Source organism: Symphodus melops (genome assembly GCF_947650265.1).
Source record: "Symphodus melops genome assembly, chromosome: 13".
NCBI classification, from domain to species: domain Eukaryota; kingdom Metazoa; phylum Chordata; class Actinopteri; order Labriformes; family Labridae; genus Symphodus; species Symphodus melops.
The window spans coordinates 17,262,821-17,277,555 of record NC_136703.1 but is presented as its reverse complement, the minus strand read 5'-3'; the positions used below and the strand labels follow the sequence as shown (position 1 = coordinate 17,277,555).

The following is a 14,735-nucleotide window of genomic DNA, read 5'->3' as shown; positions in this document are numbered from 1 at the left end:
GCTCTGTGGGCCACAGCTGTGGAGAGGGGGAGTCAGTGCATTGAGATGTGGAAGGTTATTATCAGCCCAAGCTCTGGTAACAGTGAAAGACTGTATTTCAGTGGATGCTCCAATGATGTATCCAGATGGGGGCCGTGAAATATGATTACCTCCTTTAGCTGGGGAGCAGAGTTGGTTAAATAGATTTACAATCGCACATTTTACAATTGCAAAAAAAAAAAAAAAAGCCAATGTTTACGCATTTATCATTTCAGCTTTATGAACATATCTCACAAAAATGAACTTAAGCTACCCCCTTCTGTTTAAAATAGGACTCTGGGTGAAAGTATTACCTATGCAGACCGAAAAGAATATCACTTTTTCAGCAGAGTCAGAGAGCTGCCATCACATCATTATTACTTAGCTGTTAAAGTAACTAAATGATTAAAAACATTTACGTTTTTCCTGGTACATTTTGAAATTACATTTCTATTTTTTTTAATTTGATCAAAAGGTATTGACCAAGGCCAAATGACGTATGATGGTCAGCACTGGCACGCAACTGAGGAATGTTTTTGCTGTGCTCGTTGCAAGCGCTCCTTGCTGGGCCGCCCCTTCCTGCCAAAGCAGGGCCAGATCTTCTGCTCACGTTCCTGCAGTGCTGGGCAGGTGGGTTAAAAAAACAAAAAAACACAAAGACGAATTATTGAATTGTTACATGAAAAGATAAGTGCACTCAAACACACATGAAACCAAACTTAATACCAAGTTGTTTCATTTTAACCGATCAGGATCCAGATGAGTCTGATTCTTCAGACTCTGCCTTCCAAAGTGCCCGTTCCCGTGAATCACGCCACAGCACCAAGGTTGGAAAAAAGGAACGCAGAAATGCTGAGCAGGATCGAAGGAGTGGTGAAGCGCGCCAGTCGGCTCCTCCACCCATGCCCGACCGTCTGTCTGCTGAAAGTGATCCCCTCTCTGGACAGATGGATCGTTTAAGCCTCTCATCAAGCCAGACCCCAAGCAGGACGCCAAACCGCACCCCCAGCCGCACTCCTAGCCGGGCCCCAAGCCTTAACCAGGTGTGGATGAGCCGGGATGACCCCTATGTCCCTGCTGCATATGAAGGCCCCCAGCAGGCACCTTCCCCCACACCAGCTCCTATACACATGCTGGGTCAGTGTAACCTCAGGCAGGGCTACAACCCCAACCCGAACGCTCATCCTCCAGCTCAGAGTCCTGCAAACCCGGTGAAGAGGCCAGACTCCTGGGGAAAGGAACCAGGCAATGTCAAGAGGGCCCCGATGGCCGCTCTGAGGGGACACTCCTTTAATGAGAACTGGACCCATCACAGCCAGGATGAGTTCAGGCCCAATAAGCTACGCACCCAGATGAGCTTCAACGAGATGTCTAGCCAGAGTCAAGGCTTCTCTGACAAAAGGAGCATCAGCTTGCATGGATTCCAGAGAGATGGGAGACCCCCGCTGACCAGGAGGAACCCCATCAATGCCATGAGCTTCAATGAGCCCCTCACCCCTCTAGAACAGACTCCTCGCGGTTCCATTGACTCCCTCACTGTGTCTAATGCTACAGGTAAAGTGATCTTCATGACAAGGGTATGCGACACCATGATATAATGCCAAAATGTACAAAACACTGACATCTTATTTATGGTTTTCACAGGTAACTCTCTGGACGGGGTCAGTAAGCGGCAGGAGCATTTGTCTCGGTTCTCTATGCCTGACCTGAGTAAAGACTCAGGTGTGAATGTATCTGAAAAGAGCAACATGGGCACCCTGAGTTCCTCGGTCCAATTCCACAGTACAGAGTCACTGTCCTCTTCTCGCCCCTACAACAATAACATGTACACCCCTCTGAGGGTGGGCTACCCGCTGCAGTACTGGGATGGCCCACAGCCTCTCGGCTTTGATGGAAAAGGTCGTGTTGGGGTGATGGGCAGCAGTGGAAACCTGCGGATGGCTCCAATGAGTGACAGAATGCCCCGCAGACGCATCAACGGACAAGAACCTGTATCACAGCAACAGCAACCACCACAACCAAGACGGCGCAAACATCATCGTGGAAATCATGGAAATGGGCAGCACCGCAGTGGCCGCCACCACAAACGCTCTCGTCGCTCCCGCTCTGACAATGCCTTGCACCTTGTGGCGGACCGTCCCACTCAGATGGTAGAACTTCCCTACCGTCGCGTCCAAGAGGATTACGATCGCTTCCCCTCTGGTAACGCCGCTCGGGAGTTTCTTGGTCTGGAGCCAGGAGGGTACAGACAGCCGCCTCACAGGCCTTGCCCCCGCACCACTTCTGATCTCACCCTACAGAATGCTGGCTGGCAACCTGTGGGGATGGGTGGGCCATGCTGGGGCGATGGCTACATGGAGGCTGCTGACCCCTGGTGCTCCAGCTGCTCGTCTTCTTCTGAGTCAGAGGGAGATGAGGCTTATTTTCTTGGTGAACCAATCCCTCGGCCTGTGCAGCTTTGCTACATCAACAATGAAGAGCTGCGCCATCGTTACACTCCCACTGGGATAGGTGGCCATCATGGACCTCTGCATGGACCGATTCATGGCCAGATGCACAACCGCCAGAGGAGGAAGAGCAAAAACTGCATCATTTCCTAGATTTAGAGCAAAGAGATGGCGAGGGATGAGTAGTGGAGTGAACGAGATGAGAGAGAGAGGGTAAGGAGACAGATACAGGAACAGAGAGGTGGAACAGAGGGAGTGGGAAGGTGAGAGTGAGACAGTTGTCAGTGAGATTGAATATCTAGTGTGTGTGCGTGTGTGTGTGTGTGTCGGGATTGAAGAGAGAAAAAGCCTATTTTATGTGCTTGTGAGCTTACACAACTCACTCTGGGTAGTGTTTGTGTACACCTACACAGAATGATCTAATCATAAGAGGAAGCTCAGCTGGCTTACACAACAGAAATGTTTACAATGAAAGAAATCAGCGCCTCTGATGGTACCAGGAAGCACTGATGATTTGGTGACAAAATAGCCGTGGTCCAAGAAAATAAGATGTATGTGCGTGTCTTTGCGTGTCTTCATGAAACAGAGAGAATTAACTATTCCTTTATAGTCTGATAAGGAAAGTAAAACTGATCAAACCACAGTGATCAGACTGTCCATGTCGCAGCTCAGTGATCCAAGCCCTGGGCAATAAAACGTTTTCTATGTGGACAAACCAGAAAATGTGTCGGGATAGTGAAAGTTACGTGCTAGATTCCAAGCTATGTCATTGTTTACCTCAGTGGAATCCAAATGCTGCTGGAATATAGTGTTGGCTCGCTAGCCCCGTTATCACCTTGTACAAATAGTCTGTTGAACTTTGTGCTCTACATAGCCAGATCTCCATGCTTAACCAAGGACGGAGAGCCACACAGCCTCTGCTCCTTGACCATTCAGGCACAGTAACGTCAGGTATGGTCCCGTTTTATCTTCTGCAACATGCTTTGTATTTTGAGAGTTACCTATAAATGAGTAAGAATAATAATAATGCTAACAATAATAATAAAAATGCAAATAATAATTATAATAGTATTAAAGAATAATACCTGTTAAATGTATATATAATAATAAACTTAATGAAGTTATGGTTGTAGTAATGTAAATGTTATGTACATATTGTCTTAAATATTTATATATTTTGTAACTAAAGAATCATTATTTGTATAACATGATGTAGAGATAGGGAGACTTGCATGTTAATTTGTTGTTGTTGTCTCATACTGAAAATAAAGTGTACTTCAATGAATAACCAGCAAGTTGTCTCTATAAGTTGAACAGGGTTTAATTGAATGTTGTAGCTCAGCCCTGTTGGATCAGCTTGGGTGACACATTTGCTGGGCCCCATGTCCATACGCACACAACTTTTGAGCAGGTTTTTGAGTATACAGTGTGTTAGTAGAGGAAGTTATAAAGATGTGTATGTATATATATACCTATTTCAGGCAGACATTTGGAAGTGTCACAGCAGGAAAGCACAGGTGAAAGGAATCTAATTGTTCAGTAAGGCTCAGGCCATTAATTGTCACAGTATTGGGTCTGCACTATATCAGCACTGACTTCCAAAAATAGACGGCAGCTATTTTTCACATGATCAATTATACCTGTGATTGTCCTGCTATGCCATGCTGTTAAAGTGGTCCATTCTGCGACAAGTCAAAGAACAAAGAAAATGGTGGAGCTACCTACAGTGGCAAAAATTACTGAGCACAGAGCACATCTGACTTGTGTGAGAATATTGGTAATTTTGCTGGCTTGTGGCCATAAATAACGTATAGAGCGTATTATAACTTTGAACTACCAATTAGCGAAAGAAAGAATACAGAAATGACCCAAAGAATTAGGAAAATCATGAACAATTTTAGATGGCACTATGGCATCTATGTATTGTCAGAATATTGATAATTAAACATTAGGTTGACATAAACATCAAACATACATTGAGATTTGGTTAAAAATAAAACAACTCTTCATCCTACTTTGAATATTGTCTGAATTTATCTTGAATATGAAAATCATGTTAATGTCAAAATCCAACATTGGGTTGATATCAAAAGTTGTGTGGGCACCAACCCTGAAATTAAACAGATTTTGAGGTGGAATTAGAAATAAATAAGGTTAATGACCATCAGCAAACATTGCTTGAATGGCAACAATGAACAGCGGTAAGGTTTATGTTGGAAATCACAGATTGGTGAACATCACCAACCAACAGTGGACAAATGCTGTAAAATTGTTACATGTATTTATGTATGTATGTATGTATGTATAAAAATCAGGTTGACATGTTGAATCATAACCAGACCTTTTGTCAACACACAAACCCAATGTGAGTTTTTGACCTCAAACAAATGCTGGATTTCCATGTCAACCCCGACACAACTCAAGGTCTTCAAACCAATTCAATGTTTTGATGACAAAATCCAAAAAAAAACAATGTTAACAATTCTGATATATCCTAGTAGAATTGTTATTCAAGGCTGTACAAGGCAATAATTGAGCAGATAACTTCTATAAAGATTGGAGGCTCACATTTAAAAGCAATCATATATTTTGTCAGAATCAACAAAAACATCAGGTCCTTATATTCTCTTAGTGCCACTGGATAACACGTTCCAAGTCCAAGATCATAGTGACAATACAGGTACTTAAACCTTAAATCTACTGACCCACTGATGTTTTGTCTGCCATCACCTGATCGTGTCCTTTCCTTCTATCGTTGAATATTTCACTGCCAACATTTTTCATGTTAAAAATGTTAACAAAAGTGAAACTATTGAATAGCAAGTGATAATAAATGAAGCATGTCAAAAGGATGTACATCCATTTTTGTCTTGTTTAGATGGAAACTTAAAGCAGTACAACCAGTGTATATATACAGTATGTCATCACATTATCAAAATTAGAAAAAGTATCCCATGTAAAAATCACAATCCAAATTTTTATCTTTCACTAGTGTTGGTCAGTGCTCAACAAAAAAGGTTCTTCATCCAGGAAGCAAATAAGAAAGAAGAAGCTTGCATTGTCTTCTTGAAAACACAAAAACAGCACCAAATCATTGGCGATAAAATACGTTTATCACTCAAATCAATTATAGGAAGAGAGAATGAGAGTGCGCGTGATTAGTGAGAAGGCTCCCTTGAGTCATATTCCTCAATAAATTTTTCCATGGCTTCCACGCAGCGCTTGCCAATGTCCCTCAGGTTCTCCTGCAGCGACGACTGAATGGGACCCTCCAGGGACTGATCCTTTGCAATCAGCATCTTCGCCACAAGGCCAAACATTTCACATTCCTGGTAGTACACCTGTAGAACACACATATTTGTCATTAAAGGCCAAATGCTTTAAGAGTGAAGAGTGAGATCAAGCAGGAAAATAGACAATCAGGGGAGAAAGTGGGAGTGATGGAGGGGCAAAAAAGCAAAAAAGCAAAAAAGCAAAAAAAGAGCAGGGCACAACAAATGAGCTGAGTGAGAAGTCTTGTCACGCATTTTCAATTAACGTTCAACAATACACAATAACAGAGAAATGCTCATATGCAAAATGTTTTCAAGTATTCGATGTGCCTGTATGCAGAGTTCCGTGGATTTTTTTTTTTGTATCATGTACCTGTTGCCAGACTACCTTTTTCAGAGTGCCTCTCTAACCTGAAACCATGGAGATATGAAAAGTAAGAGACCATCTTTTCTGTCTAGTGGGTGGAAACACACACACACAAACACACACACACACACACACACACACACACACACACACACACACACACACACACACACACACACACACACACACACACACACACACACACACACACACACACACACACACACACACACACACACACACACACACACACACACACACACACACACAAACATACAGTACACTCTCACACAAACACACAGGCAATGAGCAGAGCCTCATGTGATGTCTGTCACATTGAATACAGCATAAAAGCACGTGTTGGAGCCTCTTGTGATACAGGTGAGCAAGGATAAACAGACCTGGTTTGCATTTTTGCTCAGCTATAAGACAAAAAAATGACACTATCTATCATGTCAAACTATGAAAAAGGCCTTTTTTTGTTGGTGACTATAAAGCGAAGACAATAATGACACTCAAGTCTCCTCAGGCTCAGCACTTCAAAATTAATGTTTAGTCGACAGAAAACAAATCTCTTCTCCTGTCTCATGTCTCCGAGCACTTTCCAAGATCTTTACTCTGTCACTCATTCTCTAATCCTACGCTCTCTTATCTCTCCTCTTCCCCTATCTGCTTATTACTAACCCTTCTCTCAAGATGAGTGTGTCTGTGTAATGCCACTCCTCTACCTCGTCTATTTCTCTTCTCTTCTGTTGGATGGCTCGGTCTCGTGCCATAGTCTGGCTTGCCGTCGAGGGGAGATCCCCGTCTCTGCTCCGTTCTCTCTCTCTGCTCCCGCTCCCCCTGTGATCTCTCTCCCTGCTTTTGTTCCTGTCGCTGTGGCAAACCTGCAAAGAAAAAAAAAGAAAAGAAAAAAAAACGAGACAAGAGTTGGAAGGCGTTCATCAGACAGCTGGCCAATAACATGGGTGCAAACGCTGATGATGACTGAGCTGCTAATGACTAAAGTGAAGATCCACATGTCTGCTTGTTACACCGAGGCTCGGGAATAATTTAACAAGAATCTGTCCCAACTGAATATGTATTAAAGTGCAAAACATGTACAGTAAACTACAGGGGTAGATATGGATATTATCACTTCATAGTGTCATCATTTTAAAGAGCTACTATAGGAGCAGGCCAACCAATTACAACAGATGGGATGAAGTAAGTTGTTTGATATGTGTTCAATATGCATGTTTAAGCCATCACTTACAAAACTAAATAAACAACATACAACCCTACCTCTCTGCTCTACAGTTAGCATCTTTCATCTCATTGTTTTGCTTTTAGAACCTGTAACTTTATAGTCCAATCTCACACCTTGGGCAGTAGCTTAGTCTGTAAGGACTTGGGATGGGAATCGCTGTTCCATTTCGCGAACCAAATCAGGAAATTGGTCTGGTAGCTGGAGGGGTGCTAGATCACTTCCTGACAACTGCCGAGGCCCTTCAGCAAGGCATATCTTTCAAATCATTGTTGTATCCAGATGCAAATGAGGTTTTTGATCAAAAAGCTAGAAAAAAAAAGTGTACACTCCTTGCTTAGTGCAGACAGACACATTTAACCACACTGTGGTAACATTATGAAGCATGAGCCAGATATTTTTCTCAGAGGTTATTATCAGACTAGAACCGTAAATGGATATTTAAAATATACGCTACACAACTCCAAATGAAAAGTAAATGTTCCTCTGTGTATTTTGAATGTGTAAATTGACACATTAAGTCTATCTTGCTAGCTTCTTAGAGGTCAGTTTTTTTGGACTTTTTGTGGTGGCTTGGGAAAGCTAACAAAAAAGCTGCCAACAAAAAAATCACCTTTTGTTAAGAATCCAAGTCTGAAGTTATACATGTAATTAAATAGTTTAAGAATAGGTGAATAGGTCGTTTACGTCCTTAATTAGCAATCAAAAAGAAAGGTAGTGCTAGCTTAGAAGGTAGTACTTCATCTACACAGCTTAACTAAATATAGCACCAAAATTACTGCATGAGTAAACTTGACTTAACTTGATGATTTAGAGGTTATTTGTATTTGCATAATCCTAAATGTGCTTTTACTATCAACCTAGATGATAAAAAAAAAAAAAAAAACTCTTGTACTTAACTTTTAACGGTACTTTCTGAAAGGACTTTACTTAAAAGTTAGGTCAATGTTTCTGTTGTGCTAACAACGCACAACTGAAGTTATTGGCAGCATGCTTAAACTCATGTTTGAGGAACGCAAGGCAATCTTTTTTCTTTGACATCATCACCGGAAACAATAATAATGCTCGTGCCCTGTTTGCTACTGTGGACAGGCTAACAAACCCTTCTGTGTCAGTAGCATCTGGATTTCATTCCACCAGGGCCTGTAATACATTTTCCACCTTCTTTACTGGAAAAATGCACAAAATTAGACAAAATGTTATAAGCTCAAGGTCAGGATCAGGATATGAGCTGTGTCTCTTTAAAGCCCATTTAAGCACCATGACACAATTTAATCAAAACAACCTGAACAACATTGAGGACATTATACAACAATTAAATTCCTCCTCCTGCTGTCTTGATATTCTGCAAACAGGTTTTTTCATTAAAAGTTTCCCAAGTCATGGCCCCAGATCTATTACAAATTCTAAACATGTCTCTTTCCTCTGGTCTCATCAAGCCACTATTAAAAAAGAACAATCTAGGCAAGTCAATAATGAACAATTACAGGCCTATAAATCAATCTATATATATCTTTTTTAATAAAAATAACTGAAAAGGCCATTTTTCAACAGTTAAATAACTTCTTGACATTAAGTGACTGTTTCGATGTCTTCCAGTCAGGTTTTAGACACAATGACAGCACTGAGACACTTCTGGTCAAGGCATTTCATGACATCGGCGAAACAGAGACAGTGGCAGTCTTAGTTTTCCTTGATCTCAGTGCTGAGTTCGACACAGTTGACAAAAATATATTACTCGAATGAGTGGAAAACTTGGTTGGAGTTTCTGGCACAGCGCAAAACTGGTTTGAGTCCTACCTAAAGAACAGGGACTTCTTTGTGTCGATGGGTAACTTCAAATCTGAGCAAACAAAAAGGACTAGCGGAGTTCTCCAAGGTTCCATCCTGGGGCCTCTTTAGTTTAACGTCTACTGTATATGCTCCCACTAGCTCAGATTATAAAAAAACAATACACAAATATCTATTACAATGTCGCCAGGAGATCATGGTCCTATCAAAGCCCTGGATAAATGCATAGAGCACATCAATGAGTGGATGTGCAAACACCAGAACCTCACCATAACCATGAAAATGGATTACATCGGTCCAGTTCTGAGGTCTTTACACTGGCTGCCAGTCTGTCAGAGAATAGATTTTAAAATCCTGCTGCTGGTTTATAAAGCTCTTAATGGTTTAGGGCCAGAATATATGAGTGACCTTCAGATTTAACTACGAACTGTCCAGACCGCTCAGGTCATCTGGTACAGGTCTGCTGTCTGTCCCCAGAGTCAGAACCAAACACTGACAAGCAGCCTTTAGTTTCTATGCTCCTTATATCTGGATCAAACTCCCAGAAAGGTCTACAGGTCCGCTGAAACACTCCAGCTCTTTTAAATCCAGGTTAAAGACACACCTGTTTACAGCAGCCTGTAACTACACTATAAAAAAAGGTTTTAATCTTACACTCTGCACAGTAACTTTTAATTCTTTTAATATTCTGACTTTAATTAATTTTATTTGAATTATTTTTACTTGAACATATTTTAAGTTTTAATCATTTCAGTGATTTTTAAATGTTCAATTTGAATGTGTCTTTTCTTTCCTCTGTCTGATGCTTTTAATGTCTTGTGTGAAGCACTTTGAATTGCCTTGTTGTTGAAATGTGCTATATAAATAAACTTACATTGCCTTAATGATTTTTGTCCAGCATCAGTCCTTCTATTTGAAACCTTAATCATGACATTATATCTTTACAATCTCATATGAAGAAATCCTTTTTGAATTCTCTTATTTTTTTGTTTCACTTTAAGTACACTGCAGCCGAGACCAGCTGTGATTCATCATGTGCTTTCTCTGCCCCGCGTTGTGTTAGGGTCAGCCAAGAAATGTGCGCATCATCTGATTTCAGCTTTTCTGCAGCACCTGGGCTGTTCGCTTAATCTCAGCCTGTGCCTCCTTCTTTGAGCTGATGTCTAATAAACAAACTAGAACAGCGTCTTCTGCGAAGAAACAAATAAAAAATGGTTCAAAAGATATTTGTTCGCTGCAACACTTGTGTTTTTTGGTACTTGTACTTTTTTGGATTTAAGATGGCCTTCAACAAAAACACTGTTCAATTGAAATGAGAAGCTCCCCACCTAAAAATTTTAATTGTTTAAAAACAATTTTGTAAAGAAAAAGATATTTTATTGCGCCATTTGAAAAAGAATTGGTAAGCCCCCGCTGTGTCATTTTCCACATTTTAAAAAAAAACAGAAGGGAGAGAGGAGAGCGGAGTTTTTCAGCCTCTGAACTTACACTGAACTGTGCGTCCTTGTCTCTGCTGGAAGTTGTCCTTGGTAAGAAAGGTCTGGAAGCTGTAAAACATACAAACCACACTGTCAACACAACACAAATGCAGGATTCATGAGTGCTATCAGGGAAAAAATAATAATAATACGTGATCATGTCAGAGGCTCCTCTTTTGTATGAACTGTACCTATAGGTACCTGGACGATCTATAGGTTCGGAAAGGTCTGTTCGTAAAGCACTAGTTGTGTTAAGGATCATTTGATACTGCTGGCTCGTCTCTCCCTCTCTTTTTCTCACTCTCTTATACACACAAATCAGCGATGAGTCACCATCATCGCACCATCACTCAGGCACACAAAAAACCTGTTCCACACTCACACATACACAAACATACACCTCCACAGTGCTGCAGTGTGCGCACACATACAGTGCCGGAGTGCAAGGAGAAGATAAAAACATACAGTACCAAACGGCTCAGTCGTTAAAAACAACACAACACGCTGCTTTACTAAGCAGGAAAAGAACAACACAAACATGGACAGCTAGTTTAAAACCAAGGTAACATGATGGTAACAAATATGAATTCCCTTTTGTTTACTCTCATCCTTGTTCGGCCTACAAAGAATGAGGTATTTCTCAAGTATATCATTTACCATCTTAATACTAAATTACAGTTTTACACGAGACCCAATGTGCACAATGCCTGGGATACTAGAATTCTCTGGTGACAGCATTGACATAATCCATCTATTGAGCCCCAGAAAAGCTGCTTTGTGATCAGCATTATGTAACACTGGTTTGTTGCTACCACAGAGTGACTACCTATCAACCAGCAGATACCACGATGAGCAAATGCCCTCAAAATATATTTGTAATGCAAAGTGTGCAGGGAAATGTGCATGTGCGCCTCTGCTTGACTGTACTGCCACCCAAGGGTCATCTAATGAAGTGCATGAAGATTTTTATTTTTTATTTTTTTATTTTATACACTTTATTCATCCCTGAAGGGAAATTGTGGTTCGGACTCTGTTATTTTCAAGACACACACACACACACACGTTGTGATTCAGGGACCTGACGACATGCATTAATAAAGAGATGTCAGAGTGCGGCGGCTGCCCTCACTGGAGGCGCCACCCTGAGCTGGTGGGGGGTTCGGTGCAACTTTCCACCTTTCAGAAGAAAAGTCACACATTTTCACAGTGAGACACTTTAACTAATAAACAGGTTTAAAAAAAGACACATTAGGACTACCTTCAGGTAAAGGAATAAAATGATGTTCAAATGTACATATTCTGCATGTATTAAATGAGTTGTGTTCCTCTGTTTACACATTCAGGATGTTTGCACGGTTTAATATAGCAAGGTTGAAAATAATGTCATTGACACTATTTTAAACCAACAATCAACTCATTCTAAAAACTTTGAACAGGTTATAGTTTAGCATTTTGGGAAATGTCCTTCATCGCTTTTTCACTGAGGTGTAATTGAGAATGAAGAAACCACTCCTCTGTGTTAAACGAGGCAACAACGAGCAGGATAGTGAATATGCCTCATGGCATTTGAGGCTGACTGATAAAACGAAAGTTAAGGTTTGTTGTATTTTGATTGTTTTCAAGATGTTATGATCCAAATCTATAAGTAACACAGATTATAACCTTGTTAGATGGACTCAGTCAATATCTGTCAACAGAACTATTTCAGTCTGTGAATGTGGAAAATGTGTTTATAATCGTATTTCTTTTTGAACTTGCTCTTCATGATATGCTATTTCCCAGAAGACGCACAGGTGTTACTGTTAAAGTCCACAATGTAGTTCAGCTTCATTCATTTCTTTATTGACACATGTGCTTTCTTCCTTTGACATGTCAAAAAAATGTTTTACTTATTCTCTAATTAACAAAGAGTAGCTGAGGTGATCATAACTTGATGATGGTTCAGAAGAGATCTTTCTTATCGCCTGCTCCACTGAACATTTAATTCTTTAGTCTTAAAGCACCTGTTCTCTTGATCAAAAGACCTAATTAGACTAAGGAGTCGTTTCTGTTGACACCGTGTACGGCATATTATCGTTGTTGTTTTTTTTACAAGCCGCTGCAGCTAACATTTACTTACCACTGTTTTGTTTTGGAAGTGAGCTCCCGTCAGCGTTCTCTCTTTGCTCGTACCGCTCCTTGTCCTTTGCTTGCTCGCGTTCCCTCAGCGCAGAGTGGTGCAGTTTAGGATGGAAATATTCTTTCCGGTGGTGAAAACCCCGAGGAGGGTAGTGGTGGTACTTGTGGCTGCTGAAGCCATGTTTGTGGAATGAGTGGTCATCCCTTGGAGGACAGCATTGTTTGGTTTAAGAGGGAAAAAAGGCCTTTATCAGAGTCACTATCAACATCATCTACAATATTATGCAGATATATTATCTTGCATATAAAGTGAGCAATATAAATACAGTTAAGAAAACAAACAGTTAGGAAAGCGTCAATATAGTGCTACTTGTTTCTACCTGTCATTCTTACCGTGGTTTGTAGAATCGCCCTGCAAACTTTGGTTTGTAAGAACTGGACAGCCATGCCCTCGGTCTGGATGGGCTTCGTACTCTTCTGATCAGCCTCTTCTCTTCCTGAACAAACGGGGAAAACCTCTCGATCAAACTGCAATTGATTACATACAACTAAATTAAGAAAATAGACAACAAAGGTACCTGAGAGGGAGACACTGAGGTGTCAATGGACCGCATATCCAAAGGCTCATCACTGTGTTCCCTGTGCCGCAGCATGGAGCTCTGAAGGCAGAAAGAAAAGTGTTAATCATGTTATATTGGAGTTACAGTGCAGGAGGTATGGAAATATTTAGCCTGACACAATTGTATTTTTATGAGAACTTTTTTATTTTATTTTTTTTTTGAAAATCAATATTTTTATTTGTAACATTTATTACATTATGAGATAATAGTTATTTTGATTGTTAATGATTAAGCTGAAAAAAAGAGGAGGGGTTGGGTTATCTGGTTGTCAATCAGGGGGGTGAGCCACACGACCCCTCTGAGACAACTGTCAGTGCTGTGGCAGCGGTCCTTCAAGCTCATGACAGACACACTTATTACCTTGCTTTGATGAGCGTCTTGTGGCGATGCATGATCCATTTCTATCCGTTTGCAGAGTCGTTGAATCTCTTTGACTGGCACGCGGACTTTGTGTCTGTCTCGAGTCCAGCGGACCAGGAAGCGCGTGCGAACTCTCAAATTAACCTCGTCGGTACATCTGGAAAGAGAAACACTCGCATTTCTGTTTCCTCCGCTGTTTTATTTCTCGGCAGACTGCACAAGCTCGACAAGTTAGAAAGTTTTCTTGCAGATAAACGTCAAACGTTGCCGAGTGACAATCCTTAGTTCTCGCGGATTCACGCAGGAAAATAACGCAACTTACTTTTACTTCCCCTTTCTTCAGCCACCCAATCAGATGAGCCTGCGGTCATAAAAGTTATCAAAATCGAAAATAAAATCGGCTGTCCTACAGACGTACATGCGCAGTTCTTAACAGATACTGTATCTGCCACCTGTTTACACATTTGTTGAGAGGAACAAGCTGCCATACCTGTTCAGGAATATTTTTAATGGCGTCGCAACTCAACGAGGGAGTTTTTCATTTTGTTTTCAAATTATGATTTTATTTTTATTAAATAGGATTCAGACGGCAACTTTCCCAATATCCTACAATACACTACACAATAGCCACAGTTAATCTCTTGAAAAAGTGTTCTCTTTAAAAATGTACCTATAAAGGCCATGTATAAGGGAATATGTGCTTTAAAATACATGTGTTAAGCATATATGGAATTTTAATGTGTAAAAAAAGGGTATTTTACAGAGAAGAAAATACAAATGCAAGAAAACTGTATTTGTCACATCTATCCATAAAGTCTGAGACCACTTGAAGGGATGTTTCTAATGGTTTACAAGACTAAAGCAACGCCACAAGGAATTTAAATACTAAAAAACTTAACAGTTAAGCAACAATACAATCAATCATCACTGACAACAAAACCACCTAAATCTGGTGATAAAAGAAATAATATGAATATGTGATGACAAGACACAAATGTATGTCTGGGTAAAGCCAACT

The 14,735-nt window shown here is 40.7% G+C and overlaps 2 protein-coding genes across 2 annotated transcripts in view; one reads left to right on the top strand and one right to left on the bottom strand.

Annotated features, from left to right (window-relative positions):
* The window catches only part of LOC306833352 (prickle-like protein 2), a 92,470-nt gene extending 88,734 nt beyond the window's left edge, over positions 1–3,736 (top strand). Inside the window, exons 7-9 of the mRNA XM_079358570.1 lie at positions 494–648; positions 771–1,572; positions 1,663–3,736. Coding sequence (XP_079214696.1) covers positions 494–648; positions 771–1,572; positions 1,663–2,618 — 1,913 coding nt within the window. The 3' untranslated portion in view covers positions 2,619–3,736. The remainder of the gene's footprint in view (positions 1–493; positions 649–770; positions 1,573–1,662) is intronic.
* Positions 3,737–5,319: 1,583 nt separating this feature from the next.
* Positions 5,320–14,187, bottom strand: LOC306833357 (uncharacterized protein). The gene is made up of 8 exons (XM_079358580.1): positions 14,040–14,187; positions 13,718–13,874; positions 13,316–13,396; positions 13,131–13,234; positions 12,739–12,941; positions 10,630–10,688; positions 6,833–6,991; positions 5,320–5,806 (listed from the first exon to the last, which is right to left on the bottom strand). The coding sequence occupies exons 2-8, from the start codon at positions 13,754–13,756 to the stop codon at positions 5,624–5,626; spliced, it is 828 nt and encodes a 275-aa protein (XP_079214706.1). The 5' UTR covers positions 13,757–13,874; positions 14,040–14,187; the 3' UTR covers positions 5,320–5,623.
* Positions 14,188–14,735: the final 548 nt, after the last annotated feature.

Bases quoted from the DNA above. Each gene is read 5' to 3' on its own strand.
- LOC306833357 (XM_079358580.1), bottom strand. From the start codon at position 13,756: ATGGATCATGCATCGCCACAAGACGCTCATCAAAGCAAG. The intron at 13,235-13,315 runs GTACCTTTGTTG...CCGTTTGTTCAG, and splicing joins CCTCAGTGTCTCCCTCTCAG to GAAGAGAAGAGGCTGATCAG. The intron at 5,807-6,832 runs GTAGAGGAGTGG...TGTGTTCTACAG, and splicing joins AGAGAAGAGAAATAGACGAG to GTGTACTACCAGGAATGTGA.